We start from the raw sequence: 19,359 nt of genomic DNA, 5'->3' as shown, positions 1-19,359 counted from the left end.
AACGCTATAGTCGAGTGCCGCGACCATAAGATACCCGTTACTGTTTTACACAATTTTAAAATATTAATTTTGCTGGTGGAAATTCACAAGGCGCCACCTATTGTCAGAGGAAGTATGTTGAGTATGCTTATAGTGACGTCACTGCCCGTGTGAGGCCTTATAACCTAAATTTCTTTATAAATAGCGAAATAATGTTCCGATTTTAAAAATCTTTTGTAAATCGATAGATATTAACCGAAATAAGTTACACAAGGTCAAACGAAGGCATTCATAATAATATTATAGACTCCACAGTTTTCCGCGGTTTGTGGGCGTTAGAGTGGGCGTGGCCGGATGCAACTTCGTGGCAAGTTGCAGAGGCATCTCCTAAATACGTGTTTCTAAGCAAAATTGTGTAGCTCTTATAGTTTTCGAGATTTTTGCATTTTTGGTTTTTCGGGTTTTGTGGGCGTTAGAGTGGGCGTGGCGTGATCGGAAAAAAACAATTCGCATTGGGAGCATCATAGAAACATACATGCTTGATCCGAACTTTCTATCTCTTATAGTTACCGAGATATCAGCTTTTCTAGAAAATCCAAAAACCGTCTTTTGAGCCTTGTGGGCGTATGGGTGGGTGTGGCCGGATAGTAGTACTACTATAAGATGCGCTGTCATCTAAAGATTATACTTTCTGAATTTCAACTTTCTAACTGCAATAGTTCCTGAGATTTCACCAATTTTAGTTTTTTGCGATTTGTGGGCGTTAGAGTGGGCGTGGCAGGATGCTGTAATAAACTTGCGCTGTCCCGGGACCTCAAGAATCTTCATGCTTAATCTCAACCTTGTATCTGCTATAGTTCCTGAGATCTCAGCGTTCATACGGACGGACGGACGGACGGACGGACGGACGGACGGACGGACGGACGGACGGACGGACGGACGGACAGACGGACATGGCTCAATCGACTTCGCTATTGATCCTGATCAAGAATATATATACTTTATAGGGTCGCAAAAGCTTCCTTCTATCTGTTACATACTTTTCAACGAATCTAGTATACCCTTTTACTCTACGAGTAACGGGTATAATTACCCATATCTAGCAGGGAGATGATGAGGGTGATTTATACTGAAATATCTATAGTTATAGAATATATTACTTATGTCAGTCAGCTTATACTATTTTCCTTTCCTTTTGAACTTAACTTTGAAGATAAATAAACTTCCTTCTATTTCATACCAAAGATTTCTGCTCATTTAGGCTTCTTGCAAATCCCAGAACACTTTATGACTTATTTCCATATCCTGTTTCCCTATGCCGTAGGCGTGCGTTGTGTGTGCGAGTTCTGATTTCTGTTTCATACCCAAGTTCATTATGCTACTGACAGAGTCATTAACAATTTGTTTCTGGTCTGGATTAACTCAGATTTTATTTGCATTCCTTTCCGCTTTTCTCCGTCAGTTGTTTTCCCGGAAGCATCAGAGGCAGCAGCATTCGCAACAGGACTTGTATGTAGCTCAGCCAAAAGCCGATCAGCAGACCATTCAGCTTTGAGTGTTTTATGGTCCCGAAGTGGCAGCTCCAGTCCTAACAACTAACTAACAAGAACAACAACATCGGCTTAGGGCAGCAGGAAGTATCAGCACGAGCCAAGGAAACAAAGCAATCTATAAAGATGGCCGGAGGTGGCAGGACAGCCGGCAAATACGGTTATTCGGACAACAATTATTACAGTGGTGAGTGGATAAAAGATAATGCCAACGAAGATGCCGAAATCCTGATAAGACTAAAACCCTTAAGAATATTTTTACTTCCTTAAAGCTTATCTGGTGTTTACTCATAAGTTTTATTACATGTTAAATATGGCTTCACAATTTGTTGGAAATATTTTAATAATGATAATATATACTAAAGATGTGCTAAAGTTGAATGGGGGACCTTACATTTTAACATCAGAAGGCATCTGTTGGTAGACTAATAATTGTTAGATCTTAAAAATAATTGGTATACCGATGAGTACTGACAAAATTTATGTATTCCGGTTAAAAAAAACTCTAGGAATACATTTCAGGATAGACAAGCTTAAGCCCACCCTCTTATAAAACTTTGCGTAATACGGACAGACAGACGGACATCGTCTTGGCTAGTTGTCCTAGTCAAGATTATATATACTGTAGTATTTTTCTGATATTTGTCGAAATTCATTTGATTTTACAACATTCATCAATAACTGTTAACTTTGATGTCACGACAGCTTATATAAATAAATTGTTGAAATACGCGAAAGAAAGTATAACACTTTTAGTGAAGACAATAATTATTACTTATAAATAACTTACTACAACCATACCACCTGTCTGCATGCTGCACAGAGCTTCGAAAAGAACTCAAGTAAATATCCAAATAATACAAAATTATGTTTATTGAAATCTGTCCATTATTATTGCTTTATGAATAAATGACAAGCCTCATTGTTATTTCAAGCCCCTAACCACTGTACATTGCCTCCAGGGTAAACATTTTGGGGTGGCGGATGGGTGGTTCGTTGTCCGCACTGTCGCCCATTTGGCGGGCTTATGTTGGCCCCCCAACCGATGGCGTCGTCCTGACGTCCTGCTGATGATGAAGTCCTGCCCCATGCCTGCCTGCCGCATGCCTCGCCGTAATCAGTGTTGAAAAGCGTGTTTTTATTCGTGTCTTGATTACGTATGTATATTCCGCATGTCAGAGCTTTTATTACATTTATTTCGTTGCGTTTCTTATACACATGAGTAAATGAGCATCGGAATTTTCCTGTGCTTGTACATTATTTGTTTATGCGTGTGTCGACTGGGGATTTGTGCGCTATAAATGGTAGCTCGGGTGCTCAACATATCATTCACGCACAGGAAGGCAATATAATTCAGTTGCTCCCCGTAATGATGTTTGGCTTGATTTTATCTCGCTTTTCCTCTGCGAATGTGAATGAGTTCAGGTGAAGGACCAGCCGAAGGACTTCTTGCTGTGTTTGCATAAAGTTTTTGTTTTTTTTCATACCCGAAATGTCTGCTAAGTGAGTTTGAACACCCACCCGTAGGCTAGATTTCCGCCCAACCCAAGTTTACCACGCAGCCATTGAGAAGGCTTTTGTACTTTTAAAACAAGTTTACTGTACTTTTTATTGCCGCAAATTGTGCGTTATGTATTTATTGGTCATCAAAAGAAAATTTTAATAGGATTGGTGTGAAGACGAAACAAATTTGCTGTCACCTGGAACTAAAGAGCATTATTAAAGTAAAGTTCGGAAAATTAAAGACATGTTTCACTTACATTTACGTAAACTTGGCATTGTCCTTAATAAAATTGTCAAGATATAAACCTGAACTTGTCTACTAATTTAGTGTTTTTGTTTTTGACACTAATATAACTGATAATACCAGAAATTTTTAATACACGTTTATGGATTTTGTAGATACGTCTATAAATTTTGTACCTGTTTGAAGAAGTATTTCATAATGGTCTTTCAGTTTAAATGGGAATGTTATCAAACCCTAATTGGAAGATAATTTTTCTTCTTTCATAACTCTACTCTGCCCATTTGGGGAACTTAGAGGTGTCTGGGTAGATAACCGTTGTCCACACAGTTCCGGTGAAAAGCAGACATAAGAATGCCCAAAATGTTGGCAAAATGCCGGCGGCGGCCATGTACTTGGTTTTCAAGCCCGTAAAGCCGGATATAATGGCATTAGGTGGCGTACTCACGGGCAGATGAAAGGCCAAGCTACAGGCCAAAGCAGAAGGGAAAGTTAATTTGAGAGGATGCACTTTAATGGCTATGGCCTAAATGGCAAAATAAAAAGATTAATATAAGAGGTTTGGTTTGAAATTCAACTTTACTTACCATTTCCGAAAATATTGGAATCAGAATATTGCAGATGGCCACGTTAGAAGCGAAGGATGTACAAAAAAGTGATATTAAAAGGCACATAGATATAACCAAGGCAAAGGGCATTTTTTCGGCAAATGACAGGGACTCGCCCAGCATTTTGGCCATTCCGCTGACCTGGCTTCCCTCAGCTAATGCAAATCCACCACCTGTTAAGGAAATAAAATATTGGTCGTTAAATATTTCAATTTTCAAATTCTTAGATTTCATTAATCTTTCTTTGTAGAGTTCCTTGATTTAATAGAAATATTTTACATACCTAATAGAAAGCAGAGACCAAATGGCGTATACTTGTGACAGTAAAGCCAAGAGAGACAGGCATCCAAAGTTTGTCCAGGAAATGGAGCCTTTCCGCAGCAGAACTTAAAGAAGGTATACTGTGTGGGCAGAGCGAAAAGCAATATGACGCAGAAAAATACTGGAGGGGCGCTGCCAATGGCTCTAGAAAAAAAAAAGTGTACATGATTCGATTGACAATCCTACAATCTTGACAATCTTTTATGATCACTCACGCCGCGTTGAGAAAATTTGCCCAGCCTGGACAAAAACCCGGTTTTCGGGTTAGCAGTAAGAAAACCATCAAAAAAAAGACCAAGCCCACTTGAATCTCATGACAGGACATTGGTCCCAGATCGTTAAGTCGCTGCCTAATCAAGCCCTTGACAACTTCCTTACCCTCGGTGCCCTTCTTCACCTCTTGACCAACTTTACTATTGGGCCGGAAGAGACCCATGTGGGTAATTTGCAGCGAGAAGTACATGAGAAAGATGAGCACGAAAACTGCAAACGGCATTGCATATGCCATGAAAATGGGAAAGTCGACCTTTTCCACCGAGTTGGGAAAGCGCCTAAGGGATATTTTAATGAAGCAATATATATATATATATATATATATATATATATATATATATATAATCTTATCACATGGCCTTACGTATCGTATAGACCCTTGAAAGTAAGGTTTGTACCAGTTCCGATCAAGGTCCCACAGCCGCCTATGGACGCGGCATAAGCAATCCCAAAATAGAAGGCCATCGATATGGTGGATGGATGAGGAGGACTAAAATGAGATGACCGTTTTTTAAATAATTTGCAAAACTGTGTTAAAATGTTAGACTTACTCGCCCTCCTCTACCGGTTCTTCTTCCTGTGTCTTATATATAGAAAATATTTTTTCCTAAAAATGTATAAAGAATTAGATGCAGATTAAATTTGTAAGAAAGTATAAAATGAGATGTTAAATATTGTATTATATAACTTTTCCTACCGTTTCCATTTCGTTAAGTATGGCTTTGACTATCGGACACATCATCGCGCTAGTCGCTGAATTCGAGATCCAAAGTGATATAAAGCCAGTTACCATTACCAAACCGAAGTGCAATCTGTTGGGCAGGAAGTAAGATTTAAGTCTTAAGAGTTGATTTTTGGAATAGACACTTACCGCCTAGGACTGCAGCCGACTAAAAGGATTGCAGTAAGGGCAACCCGCTGATGGAGATTGCTGTATTCGATTGCCAAGGCAATCAACAAGCCAGCAAGAAACATAACCACTGTGTCACTGAAGTAATAACTGCACACCTTGTCCGATGGCTTCATAACGTGGGAGGAAGTCATTTAAATAGAAAAAATATGTTAATGACATCTAATTATTCCACATTATCTTACAACTTAGTCATTTGCAGATAATGTTTAAATCAATCACCTACCAAAATTCCGAACAATGGGAAGAAAACAACTGGTAACAAAGAGGTTAGGTAAAGAGGAATTGCCTCCGTCACCCAAAAGAGTGCCATGTTGACCACCAAATACATGCATAACCATGCCTAAAGGTGAATAATAAGAATTTTCCTTTGTAATATGAGGTAACTTTAAACTTACACGATTTTCCACCATAAGCGCATATAACCATATTGGCGACGTTATTATGGGAATCATGATAGATATCTTTCCTTTCCAATGAAATTTGCAACAGCTTTTTACTGACTGGCCACCTCCTATTTTTTCTCCAGGACTGCAAGATAAGATCTAAAGTCAATTGGTTTTTAAGAATTTATATTTTTCAAACTTACTCAGCCATATTGTTTAGTTTCTAATACGATTGAATAGAATTGATTGTTTGTATTTGGGATATAAAGCGGATTATAACTTTTTTTTCATGGCTCACTAACATATTTAAAATCAAAGCTATTCAAAATTCTGTCATCCAGTCCAATTTTTTACTTAAATACAAATATACGAAAATTTAATTTTTTGTTCCGTAAATACAAAAAATGCATGTAGTAACAGTTAAATGGCATTTTAGTCCAAATTGTGTACAGCAAACTTTATCGTCTCGGCATCACCGAAAACTAACTGGAGCATATTTTTACTTACTCGTCTTACGCGTCCTTGCAGTGCGCGTCACTGCTGCTGGCAAGTTAACATACAAAAATCTTTAAATAAAAACATTATTATTTGATATTCATAAATAATTTGAAATGAACTTACAAAATAACTGATAAGTGTAAAAAGCTTGTAAACGTTCTGGATCGATATGTCATCAGGTTTCTTTTTCCTTAACTTCTTTGGCCCAATCTGGAGAAGTATTGGTTTGACTATAAATTATCGTTCCCCATGTATTCGTGTTCATAAGACACACTAAATATCCTATAATGGTGGGCAGTATTCCGCAACAGGCCTGGAAAATTACATCTTTAATGTTGGAATCTTAATGTTGGAATCGTACCCAAAATGTCTGCTAAGTGAGTTTGAACACCCACCCGTAGGCTAGATTTCCGCCCAACCCAAGTTTACCACGCAGCCATAGAGAAGGCTTTTGTACTTTTAAAACAAGTTTACTGTACTTTTTATTGCCGCAAATTGTGCGTTATGTATTTATTGGTCATCAAAAGAAAATTTTAATAGGATTGGTGTGAAGACGAAACAAATTTGCTGTCACCTGGAACTAAAGAGCATTATTAAAATAAAGTTCGGAAAATTAAAGACATGTTTCACTTACATTTACGTAAACTTGGCATTGTCCTTAATAAAATTGTCAAGATATAAACCTAAACTTGTCTACTAATTTAGTGTTTTTTTTTTTGACACTAATATAACTGATAATACCAGAAATTTTTAATACACGTTTATGGATTTTGTAGATACGTCTATAAATTTTGTACCTGTTTGAAGAAGTATTTCATAATGGTCTTTCAGTTTAAATGGGAATGTTATCAAACCCTAATTGGAAGATAATTTTTCTTCTTTCATAACTCTACTCTGCCCATTTGGGGAACTTAGAGGTGCCTGGGTAGATAACCTTTGTCCACACAGTTCCGGTGAAAAGCAGACATAAGAATGCCCAAAATGTTGGCAAAATGCCGGCGGCGGCCATGTACTTGGTTTTCAAGCCCGTAAAGCCGGATATAATGGCATTAGGTGGCGTACTCACGGGCAGATGAAAGGCCAAGCTACAGGCCAAAGCAGAAGGGAAAGTTAATTTGAGAGGATGCACTTTAATGGCTATGGCCTAAATGGCAAAATAAAAAGATTAATATAAGAGGTTTGGTTTGAAATTCAACTTTACTTACCATTTCCGAAAATATTGGAATCAGAATATTGCAGATGGCCACGTTAGAAGCGAAGGCTGTACAAAATAGTGATATTAAAATGCACATAGATATAACCAAGGCAGAGGGCATTTTTGCGGCAAATGACAGGGACTCGCCTAGCATTTTGGCCATTCCGCTGACCCGGCTTCCCTCAGCTAAAGCAAATCCACCACCTGTTAAGGGAATAATATATTGGTCGTTAAATATATCTTTGTAGAGTTCCTTGATTTAATAGAAATATTTTACATACCTAATAGAAAGCAGAGACCAAATGGCGTATACTTGTGACAGTAAAGCCACGAGAGACAGGCATCCAAAGTTTGTCCAGGAAATGGAGCCTTTCCGCAGCAGAACTTAAAGAAGGCATACTGTGTGGGCAGAGCGAAAAGCAATATGACGCAGAAAAATACTGGAGGGGCGCTGCCAATGGCTCTAGAAAAAAAAAAGTGTACATGATTCGATTGACAATCCTACAATCTTGACAATCTTTTATGATCACTCACGCCGCGTTGAGAAAATTTGCCCAGCCTGGACAGAAACCCGGTTTTCGGGTTAGCAGTAAGAAAACCATCAAAAAAAAGACCAAGCCCACTTGAATCTCATGACAGGACATTGGTCCCAGATCGTTAAGTCGCTGCCTAATCACGCCCTTGACAACTTCCTTACCCTCGCCGCCCTTCTTCACCTCTTGACCAACTTTACTATTGGGCCGGAAGAGACCCATGTGGGTAATTTGCAGCGAGAAGAAAATGAGAAAGATGAGGACGAAAACTACAAACGGAGCTGCATATGCCATGAAAACGGGAAAGTCAACCTTTTCCACCGAGTTGGGAAAGCGCCTAAGGGATATTTTAATGAAGCAATATATATATATATATATATATATATATATATAATCTTATCACATGGCCTTACGTATCGTATAGACCCTTGAAAGTAAGGTTTGTACCAGTTCCGATCAAGGTCCCACAGCCGCCTATGGACGAGGCATAAGCAATCCCAAAATAGAAGGCCATCGATATGGTGGATGGATGAGGAGGACTAAAATGAGATGACCGTTTTTTAAATAATTTGCAAAACTGTTTTAAAATGTTAGACTTACTCGCCCTCCTCTACCGGTTCTTCTTCCTGTGTCTTATATATAGCAAATATTTTTTCCTATAAATGTATAACGAATCATATTAAGAATAAATTTGTAAGAAACTATAAAACGAGATGTTAAATATTGTATTATATAACTTTTCCTACCGTTTCCATTTCGTTAAGTATGGCTTTGACTATCGGGCACATCATCGCGGTTGTCGCTGAATTCGAGATCCAAAGTGATATAAAGCAAGTTACCATTACCAATCCGAAGTGCAATCTGTTGGGCAGGAAGTAAGATTTAAGTCTTAAGAGTTGATTTTTGGAATAGACACTTACCGCCTAGGACTGCAGCCGACTAAAAGGATTGCAGTAAGGGCAATCCGCTGATGGAGATTGCTGTATTCGATTGCCAAGGCAATCAGCAAGCCACCAAGAAACATAACCACTGTGTCACTGAAGTAATAACTGCACACCTTGTCCGATGGCTTCATAACGAGGGAGGAAGTAATTTAAATAGAAAAAATATGTTAATGACTTCTAATTATTCCACATTATCTTAAAACGTAGACATTTGCAGATATTGTTTAATCAATCACTTACTTACCAAAATTCCGAACAATGGGAAGAAAACAACGGGTAACAAAGAGGTTAGGTAAAGAGGAATTGCCTCCGTCACCCAAAAGAGTGCCATGTTGACCACCAAATACATGCATAACCATGCCTAAAGGTGATTAATAAGCATTTTCCTTTGTAATATGAGGTAACTTTAAACTTACACGATTTTCCACCTTAAGCGCATAAAGCCATATTGGCAACGTTATTATAGGAATAATGATAGATATCTTTCCCCTCCAATGAAATTTGCAACATCTTTTTACTGACTGGCCACCTCCTATTTTTTCTCCAGGACTGCAAGATAAGATCTAAAGTCAATTGGTTTTTAAGAATTTATATTTTTCAAACTTACTCAGCCATATTGTTTAGTTTCTAATACGATTGAATAGAATTGATTGTTTGTATTTGGGATATAAAGCGGAATATAACTTTTTTCATGGCTCACTAACATATTTAAAATCAAAGCTATTCAAAATTCGGTCATCCAGTCCAATTTTTTACCTAAATACAAAGATAAGAAAATTTAATTTTTTTGTTCCGTAAATACAAAAAATGTATGTAGTAACAGTTAAATGGCATTTTAGTCCAAATTGTATACAGCAAACTTTATCGTCTCGGCATCACCGAAAACTAACTGGAGCATATTTTTACTTACTCGTCTTACGCGTCCTTGCAGTGCGCGTCACTGCTGCTGGCAAGTTAACATACAAAAATCTTTAAATAAAAACATTATTATTTGATATTCATAAATAATTTGAAATGAACTTACAAAATAACTGATAAGTGAAAAAAGCTTGTAAACGTTCTGGATCGATATGTCATCAGGTGCCTTTTTCCTTAACTTCTTTGGCCCAATCTGGAAAAGTATTGGTTTGACTATAAATTATCGTTCCCCATGTATTCGTGTTCATAAGACACACTAAATATCCTATAATGGTGGGCAGTATTCCGCAACAGGCCTGGAAAATTACATCTTTAATGTTGGAATCTTAAAAAATTAGTAAGGCTTAATTTACAAGGTGCTTGGTCTTGATGTGGGCATAACTGGTAACAATTGCATTTGGGGGCGTGCTAACGGGCAAAAAGTAGCACATACTGATTATCAAACACGATGGCAAGGTCAAGATCAAAGGATGTATTTCCAAAACAAGAGCCTTCACAAAGAAACGGATTATTTTTTTCTACCTTAAAGACAAATAAACGTAAATCTTACCATTTCACATAAAATTGGTATCAGAATGTTGGCCACGACAGTGTTGGAGTTGAACATCGAGAAAAATTGGCACAGGGCAAGTGTAATCATTTGCACAGCAATGGGTGGCATTCCAACAAGGACTTGCATGGCTCTGGCGATCATCACATTGACACCACATCGTTTACTGGCCTCGGCCAAGGCGAAGCCTCCACCTAAAATATAAACGATATGCCATCAAAAAATCTTTGTGGAGGGAGATAGACCTACCAAGCAGAAATGTCAGACCCCAAGGGATATTGTCATGAACAAATTTCCAAGATAATAAAGCATCTAATGCCTGGGCTGGAAAAGGAGCTGTAGATAGAGGTGTTGTATTAAATTAGATTTAGTTTTGATAGATTGATAGACTCACCTTGACCGCAGCAGTACTTGAAAAATGTATACTGGGTGGGTAATGCGAATAATAAAATAATAATAAAAACTAATGCAGACGCACTTCCTATAGGCCTAAAACGGAGATATGAAATAAAAGGTAATATTATAATATTATATTATATGATTATTATATTTTCATATGGTTGTGTTTTGTACCCTTAACTCCTGACTACTCTACTTTCTCTTAAAGCTAGAAAGTTGGTTGATTAAGAAAGCCCCAATTTTTGATAAGACTGCTATACTTATCGAATTGTTTTTAATTCAAAATAAGTTGATTAAAGCAGAGCATATGAAGATTTTTTTAAAAGGCTACTCACTTAGCATTAAGAAATTCGGCCCAACCCGGAAAGAAGCCTGGCTTCCGAGTAAGTAGAAGGACGATCATAATAAAAAACAGAATGCATATTTGGATCTCGTGACAGCTCATTGGGCCCAATTCAGCATAACGTTGTCTCAAAGCACCCTCTAACGCTTTTTTGTTCTCGTTGGCCTTTGATATAATCTGTCCGATTTTACTATTTGGCCGAAACAAGCCCATGTGAGTTGTCAAAATAGCAATAATAACCAGAGTTATATTAAGCACCACCATAAGAGGGATCGAGTAGAACATGAAATTGGCAAATGAAATCTCCTCTGTGCTAGTGGGAAATCGCCTGCAACAAAATAAAAAATACTCAATTTAGATCTTGTTTTTCTGCAGTAAAACCTATTATCTTACTGCTCATAAATTCCCTTAAGGACTAGGTTTGTGCTCGTGCCAATCAGAGTTCCTAGACCACCAATTGTTGAGGAGTATGCCACGCCAATATAGAAGGCCATTGTTATCTTTGATGGATGCGGTGGTCTGTAGGGTTTTTTGTAGAAAAATATCTGTATTAATTGTTTATATTATATTACGTTTACTTACTCGCCCTCGTCCACTGGCTCTTCCTCTTGGGTCATGTAAACTGGAAACATATTGTTCTGCACGAATATAGAAGTGGAGTGGTAGTTGAATGGTTCTTGAATTCCAAATTACTTACAGCTTCCATTTCAGAGATCAGCGCCTTGACTATAGGACACATCATAGCTGTCCCTGCCGAGTTCGATATCCACAAGCCCATGAAAACGCTCACACCTATCAATCCAACAAAAAGGCTGCAAGTAGAAGTAGAAGTAGTGACTAGAATACTAGTTAACTATATGATACGAACTACAATAAATGATCTGCATTTACATCTAAGAAGTGGTCTTACAGAAATAACGTAATGCTTACCGTCTGGGACTACCACCGACTAAAAGAATAGTTCTTAAGGCAATTCTCGTGTGGAGATTGCAGTATTCTATTCCCAAGGCAACAATAAGACCTCCAAGGAACATTACAATGGTATCGGTAAAATACAACTGGCAAACTACTTCCGGAGGCTAAAACGAAATCTTTTTACTCAGATGTTTAAACTATTTGATAAATATATTTCTACTGACCACAAGTCCAAGCATTGGTAGAAACACCATAGGCATCAGTGCAGTAACGTAAATTGGAAGAGCTTCGGATATCCACAATAAGGCCATGGTAGCAATGAGATACAAGCACTTGTATTCCTAATAAGAACATTAGTTTGATTCAAATTTCTTAATATTTAGAGAATAGCATATACATACCTTCATATCATGCTTAAAGCCAAGAACAAGTATTGGTAATGTAAGCAAAGGTAAAATTACAGTGGCCTTACCTCGCCAGTGGAACTTACAACAGCGTCCAGCGTAGAACTTCCTAAAGGAATTATGAAAAATATATTATGCAACGTGGGCTACTTTCCATATCAATGATACAAACCGTGGCTCAGGTGGCTCAGCCATATTTCTTGTTTGTCAGACCCACAATGTATTTATTCTTGGATGTAAAAGTATTTCTAACTATAAAAATAATTTGGATTTAAAGAACTGAGTATACTGAGTTATTTACTTGAACTAAGGAGAGTAGTATCACCTGTTTAGTCAATGATTTTCGCCAATCCATGCTATATAAGAAAGGCAAATTTGAATCTGAACACACTTTGATGTCATCTTATTTATAATTTCCTCTTGTTCCCAGACAGTTTTTTAATCAGAAGAAGCCCAATTCACAATTATAAAACCTACACTTTTAAAATAAAGGAATAAGAAGCCTAATTCCAATGTCTAAGCCTATATCAAAAGATTATATCTTAAGGCTCAGTAGTCAAGCTGACCAAGGTATTTCAAATTAAGAAGATATTTCTGCCTTAAAAGTCAGCCATATATCTCTGTAAACATATTTTCCGACTTTCTATTGATATTCGATTGTTAATTTTTTGACTCACCATTAGTCAGTAGTAATAGCAGTAAGTAAAAAGGCAAAAAAAAATATACAATAAATTGATCTTCCTTTTTGGCTAAAATTCTTGCTAATTATTTTTCATATGAACGCATTAACTAAAATAACATTTTGCCCTTCAGCTTGCCATTATGTTTCTGATACTTCTGCTCAGTGTGTCATTAAATATTTACTTCTTTTTATTTGTTTGAGTGTTCGGCAAGTTCTACTTCAATCTGGCCCAAATGAAATTCCTTAATGTTGGGCAAATCCTTGTGGCCACAAACCATTTCGAAAGATGTCAGAGACAGGACAAACAGGACGCACAAACACGCACTCTCACACATTTGATAGAAGATATTACATAACGCCAAATGAATGTGAGACCCTAACTTTCTCCACTTCTATATATATATATATTTATATAAATTTCGCTTTTTTTGTATTCTGTCTATTCACATAATCTGTCAAATGACTTTATTGACTATATTCGTATGTATGTGCTGTTGGTAGGGAAGAAAACAATAAATGAAATTTAATACATATCAACTGGCAGGACATGTGTCCTTGGTTGGATACCCAAAAACGGTTAGGCTCATCCACTCGTGAACCTTAATAATTTACGCTCAGTTTAGCCCAGTTTTTGCCCATGGGCTCCATCAAGCGATTCCATTACCTACGAATATTTCAATTTGTGGCTGAGGCGCTCGTCTCTTGCATTCGTTTTGCATATTTCACGCTATCATAACTTACATTTTGACATCCTGAACTTTGTCAGACCGAACCTGGATAGGCATCTCTGTGAATAATTCTTATTTTTTTTTTTTTTTTTTTGATATGCCAAAAGTTTTTGTTGCGCTTTTGATGTTTTAAGTAACCGCAAATTCGTGGTCTTGAAATTAAACTTATAAATGCCCGAACAATTCCCAAGAAATGTGTACATAGCAGAAGCCACAGAACTTTGACCGCACTTGAATGTCATTGAAAACTTTTTGCAAATGGCCAAAAGTGGCTAATGATACCATTGTCGGTTGGAAGATCTTCTTAATTGGTATATTATAACACTGGAGCTCTCGGGAAATGCCATTGCCCATGACTCTGAAGTGGCATTTTAATGTGGCGGGATCCATTTCGTTTGCACTAATTGTTGAAAATGGTGACCATTTATTGTTATATGCTATTTATATCGCTTTTGTTTTAGCAGCTAACTAATGTTATGTTGTTAAATTAAAAATATTTTTATTTATCCAACAAACAAACAAATTTAATGAAAAGTAAACTCCTCCTCTTCCAAAAGAGGAGTTTCAAGGCGCTCTCGAATCATGCGGAAAATAAGCCCCATATGTCTGCAGCACTTTAATGCTGCAAGCCAGGCGAACTAATTAATAAACACGTGTGGCTAAATGTACAATTTAGTAACCTGAAATTGGCACACCTTGTCATGAAAAAAGAGAATATGCATACCATAAACTCAAAAAAGAAAAAAAAAAATGTAGCCATGTATTTACTACCACAACTCCTTGCAACAGTTTCACCTTTCTTTCTTTTATTTTTGAATTTAAGTATCTAATATTCATATGTTTTGGGAATACAAATCTGCCATAAATCGTATTTCATCCTCCCGAGTTTTGCTCACCGTTTTCTGCATCCATTTGAATTTTATGGCCTGCACAGCAGGTGAAACTTTGGGCCAAAAGGAAAGCAATCGAAATGATTGCCTATTTATCTGGGCCGAATGACCATGAACTGTGAACCATGAAGAACACTCAACGCCTCGATGCCGACAATCAAGCACATTAACATCACAAAACTTGAATGTCAGGTCATGCATATACTATATGTACTACATATATTATATACATTATACTGAAAGAGAGATTTATGGTTAACCATTGCTTTGGGACATGGTCCATTGGGCTTTGAGTCTTCGTAATACGAACCCTCTAATTAACAAATCTGAGCTGGCGTCGCTTTGGCTTTGCCTGCCTGTAAACAAGGATTTTAATTTGTTTGATGTGTGTCGAGCGCTAAAAGCGAGTAAATGCTCAGCATCGATTATGTGTTAAATTACCCATAAAGCAAACATCTGGCCCAAATGGACCCGAACAATGAGAGCCTATTTGCCAAAAGCCGGGAGAATGGAAATGGATTTGGTTACGCCAAATTGAAATTCCACCAACCGCATTTTAAATGAATGCTTTAAATTTGGAAATTCGTATGTCTACCAACCGCATTTAAAATGATTGCTTTAAATTTGCAAATGACCCATTCGCATATAATTAAAGTCATTGCAAATTATCTAACCACAAAGCAAAATTTAAACTGAATTATACAGGAAATCGGATTTAAATGGATTAATGGAAAATTGTATTGCACAGAAGTTTTTTTGTAGAATAATAGATTTTTCATTAACCCAAAGCATTTCAAAAGATTTTGTATCGCTTTTCCTTTGAAAGTTAAAATATTTTTTATTATATTATATCTTACGGATGCCACCTTGTTAAGCCAATTTATTTATTTAAATTCGAACATTAATCCAGCTTAAAACGTAATCCCAAACAAGCGATTTGCATGTTCTTGTCCGATAATTGCGTTTATAATCCAATCCATATGTCGGGAGATCGTAAAATATTGAAACATCTGCTGTTGGAAAAATGTGAATTGCAAATCCAATTTTCATATTATTTTTGTTTATTGCGAATTTTTATGACTCTTTTTTCTTTTGTCTGTGCGTGGGTTGTCATCCAGATTGCCTTTGGGATATGGCCATCGTTTATTCTTTACAACACTGCATTTGTCATGGTCCGGCTAAATTTTTTTTTGTTTTCTCATATTGTTTGAATATGCATGGACTGGGATCCTTAAAAACCGAATTGTGTATTGGCAAACAACGGGAGCAAGCATCAGCAGGAAACCCATAACCAGCGGGGTCACCTTTTTTTGCACCCACCCATTTCCCCCACCTGACAAGAATAATTGCCTGTAATTTGTCAACGAGGCCTCTCTAAATCTTGTTTCTTTTTTTTTGCAGGTCACTCTTACAAGAGCATCAACGATGAGATTATACTGGTCAGCATTATAATGGGGATTACCATACTGGTGCTCATCACCATCGCCCTGTGCTACATTGCGTATGAGAAGTGCCAGAAGAAGAGAGAGTATTATATCAACGCCTAAGGGATTTTCGCCGGAAACGAAGGATGGGGCTTCCTTTCTTCTACTTTTTTCCTGTATTTGTTTTTCTTTGCAGTGGGGCTGCAGTGCAAGGCTAAATGTCAACACGGTCTGCGCGACAATGTTGACGTTGACGATTTAGTTGGCCAACAAAAATAACCCAGAATGGTTGCAACCAACCAAGTGCCTCCTATTTTTCCACCCCATACCCATACCCACAACCAAATCCCCCAGACACGTACACAAATCGGAAAGGAAGGCAGAAGAAGGAATTTTTGTGCTATTTAAACGTTCCGCTAGCTCTGTTGGTTTTGCCACAGTTGCAGTTTCTCAAGTGTCAGGAAATGTGGCTCTATTGTTTGGCCACACTGTGCACAGTGGGTTCCACTTGGCCCTTGACATTTGTCCAGCCAATTAGGCGTATTCGTATTTTGCCATTTTCTATAGGAGAGAACGTTAAGAGAAAATAAGCAACACAAAAGGAAAGCGGTATGTCCGTTGAAATAACACATTTAAGAATTTGTACACTATTTTTTGACTGCCGCTCAGACAAAGGAAAATAGAAGACTTTTTGAGAGTTTCATAAATTGAAGTTTTTATGCCGCACCCGGGCATTTCAATTTAAAATGCAATCCACTCGAATTCCACCATGCAAGCAACCTTTTGTTTGTCAAACCGAGGAGGAATAATAAAAAAGAGCCAACCGAAACCTCACACCACAAGATAAAGGCAGCGAACGAAATATAAGCGATACTTTTGCAAGTGCGCTGTGTCGATATTGTTGCCCTCAAACTGAATTCTGGAAACATTGTGCATAAGTACAGAGAGGAAAAAAATCTAGTAGAAACTATAATTTTAATAAGTCTTTAATGAATGTCATTCAACAGACATCTGCAACATTTGATCTTTATTTATTTGATTTAAGATCAACTTGAATAAATTAAAAAAAAAACGAAACGACACAAGATAAAAACTTCATTGACAAAAAATAATCCACAAATAATATATATATTTTATATAGTAATATTGCAGGCAAAAGCAGTAATCAATTTTAGTTAAATTTAAAAGTAAAAACAATAACAGGATTTGCAGATACTTAAACATGTAACAAATAAATTGAGAAAAAACATTTTCAACATTTAAAACTTTTAAGTTATACCCCGATAAAACATATAAATGTAATTTTTATTTATGATACATAATTTAGTTTAATTTAGTTAAGGTCATTTGAAAATTTTGGTAGTCACGCATTTAAAACTAAATCATCATGTCTTCTTTATGATTTAAATTTATTGGATATTTTACTTTCTGTGTGTTCTGACACACATTCCAATTTCGAATATTGACAGCGCGGGAGCATTTAACCAACGAATGGGCAGGGACAGAGACACAACCAGCTAGTGAGTGACTTTTCTTATATCCCCTTTTTTGCTGGCCTTTTTTGTATGATTTTGCGGGTTTTTTTTTGGGTGGGAAAAGGGGAGGATAGGGTTCAAGACCATAGCTCGAGGCTGTAATAATAAAAACAGTAAAGGAAACTGGGTGCAGTGCACACGAACAAAGCGTTAAGATACAATAAAAGAAATCGCCCAGCTATTCCGTGGTAGCAAAGCGATTCCGAAACGAAGATAAAGGCCAGAAAGAGTTGGCATTAAATTAGAGCAAAATGGACCACATTTAAAGCTCCTTCTTTCTTTTTTGTGTTAAACTGTAAGCTGTGAGCATAAATTAAAGCTCATGTCGTCCGGATGGGCCCACAAAAATATCTATTCCGGCTGCTCACATCCCAGAAAAAAACACAAAAAGGAAAACCAACACACATCCGCCTTTTTGCCAATGTGTCAGGAACTCAATGTTAATCAGCTTAGACAACCTCCGTCATCGGTTTTCCAGGCATTTTGTTGTTTTCCCTGCTTTTTTAGGCACATCAAGAGGCCTAAGAGCAAACAAATAACTCGATTGAATGAGTGGGTAGAGGTGGGACTTTATCCCCTGGAAATGCTTTTAAAAATTAAACAACTGATAAATGACAAAGTTCGTTGGACCAGAAATTATCGTTTGACAAATTGGCAGGCCATGATGAGAGCTCATCAATTGCCTGGCAACCACGTGGAGACCAAGTCCTTTTAAGATCCTGCGGCTATAGCAGGCACTTACTGCACAGCCAGACGAATTACTTATAACCAAATGGGTCTATTGACATGGAAAATTAACTCTGAGGAGATTTTACGATGAAGAATGCTTCAGTTAAAGTAAAGTCTGGAATTTATTTATGTTTTTATTTTTTACTTTTTTTTTATCTTACAGCTATATTCATGTCTTTTAGCCCTTTAAAGAAGTTTAATTTTTACATACATATATTACTTACAGAACAAATTTTTGAACCCTTAAGAAAGAATTCAAAACTTTGACCACCATCTGAACATAGAAGTTAACTTGACACTTAACCACCGAAATGTAGTTTAATAGTGCATCATCAACAATAGCCATGGAAAAGGGAAAAAGTTTACTAATTATCCGTTAAGCAAGAAAAATCCTAGCATAAAAACGCAGACACGCTCAAAGAGCAACAATAAATTTTACGACGACCATAATAAAATAAAAAAGATATTGCAAAAACATGCGGAGCACAAATTTTAGCACTTGTCGTGTGTCTGAGTCAGGGAAAAAATTGAGTTTCGGGGGGCAAAAGAATTCGCCAGTTAAAATGCATCCTTATCCTTTGAGGGCAACTCACTTTTGTTGTATGCGAAAAGAATGACTCGTTGCTTTTAAAGCGGGCTAAGATACACTGATACCACCCTAACAAAAAAAAACCAAAACTCCCATAGCACACGTAGTAAACTTTACGTCCAGTTTTATAGTTTTTTTTTTATGTTTGTATGGCTGTCTCACTAATTGCCACATGACTTGGCCAAAGATGAAAAGGGCGCCCCAGGATGGAAGGAAATTAATGAAATTACTTTAGTGTCGCTAGAAGGGACGTATTGTGTATTGTATATGCATTTATCCAATTGCACTTCGAGCGTAGCATATAGATATCTA

At 37.1% G+C, this 19,359-nt stretch overlaps 4 protein-coding genes across 6 annotated transcripts; 1 reads left to right on the top strand and 3 right to left on the bottom strand.

Moving 5' to 3' along the window:
- The first annotated feature begins 1,485 nt into the window (after nt 1-1,485).
- On the top strand, nt 1,486-17,500 carry LOC108117269. The gene is made up of 2 exons (XM_017229624.2): nt 1,486-1,716; nt 16,172-17,500. The coding sequence occupies exons 1-2, from the start codon at nt 1,656-1,658 to the stop codon at nt 16,315-16,317; spliced, it is 207 nt and encodes a 68-aa protein (XP_017085113.1). The 5' UTR covers nt 1,486-1,655; the 3' UTR covers nt 16,318-17,500.
- LOC108117270 (protein I'm not dead yet 2-like) lies at nt 3,132-6,055 on the bottom strand. Of its 2 annotated transcripts, XM_041818993.1 has the most exons (13): nt 5,975-6,055; nt 5,784-5,916; nt 5,612-5,728; nt 5,347-5,495; nt 5,173-5,287; nt 5,027-5,082; nt 4,840-4,965; nt 4,418-4,753; nt 4,165-4,346; nt 3,861-4,054; nt 3,510-3,799; nt 3,290-3,452; nt 3,132-3,235 (listed from the first exon to the last, which is right to left on the bottom strand). In XM_041818993.1, the coding sequence occupies exons 1-11, from the start codon at nt 5,980-5,982 to the stop codon at nt 3,545-3,547; spliced, it is 1,671 nt and encodes a 556-aa protein (XP_041674927.1). In that variant the 5' UTR covers nt 5,983-6,055; the 3' UTR covers nt 3,132-3,235; nt 3,290-3,452; nt 3,510-3,544. The 2 variants fall into 2 exon arrangements, with proteins under 2 accessions (XP_041674927.1, XP_041674926.1); XM_041818992.1 differs by having other exon boundaries at nt 3,290-3,799.
- Nucleotides 6,746-9,665, bottom strand: LOC108117017 (protein I'm not dead yet 2). 2 transcript variants are annotated; one of them, XM_041818995.1, is made up of 13 exons: nt 9,549-9,665; nt 9,358-9,490; nt 9,186-9,302; nt 8,918-9,066; nt 8,744-8,858; nt 8,598-8,653; nt 8,411-8,536; nt 7,999-8,334; nt 7,746-7,927; nt 7,475-7,668; nt 7,124-7,413; nt 6,904-7,066; nt 6,746-6,849 (listed from the first exon to the last, which is right to left on the bottom strand). In XM_041818995.1, exons 1-11 carry the CDS (start codon nt 9,554-9,556, stop codon nt 7,159-7,161), a joined length of 1,671 nt encoding a protein of 556 aa, XP_041674929.1. In that variant the 5' UTR covers nt 9,557-9,665; the 3' UTR covers nt 6,746-6,849; nt 6,904-7,066; nt 7,124-7,158. The 2 variants fall into 2 exon arrangements, with proteins under 2 accessions (XP_041674929.1, XP_041674928.1); XM_041818994.1 differs by having other exon boundaries at nt 6,904-7,413.
- Nucleotides 10,015-12,711, bottom strand: LOC108117268 (protein I'm not dead yet 2). The gene is made up of 13 exons (XM_017229623.2): nt 12,643-12,711; nt 12,468-12,579; nt 12,291-12,407; nt 12,082-12,230; nt 11,849-11,963; nt 11,734-11,789; nt 11,545-11,670; nt 11,144-11,479; nt 10,804-10,898; nt 10,659-10,745; nt 10,410-10,603; nt 10,213-10,350; nt 10,015-10,155 (listed from the first exon to the last, which is right to left on the bottom strand). Exons 1-13 carry the CDS (start codon nt 12,663-12,665, stop codon nt 10,018-10,020), a joined length of 1,686 nt encoding a protein of 561 aa, XP_017085112.1. The 5' UTR covers nt 12,666-12,711; the 3' UTR covers nt 10,015-10,017.
- Nucleotides 17,501-19,359: the final 1,859 nt, after the last annotated feature.

The sequence above is a fragment of the Drosophila eugracilis genome, unplaced genomic scaffold (genome assembly GCF_018153835.1).
Source record: "Drosophila eugracilis isolate 14026-0451.02 unplaced genomic scaffold, ASM1815383v1 contig_440, whole genome shotgun sequence".
In the NCBI taxonomy this organism is placed as follows: domain Eukaryota; kingdom Metazoa; phylum Arthropoda; class Insecta; order Diptera; family Drosophilidae; genus Drosophila; species Drosophila eugracilis.
The sequence above is the reverse complement of the archived record's forward strand: the minus strand, read 5'-3'. Positions and strand labels throughout refer to the sequence as shown.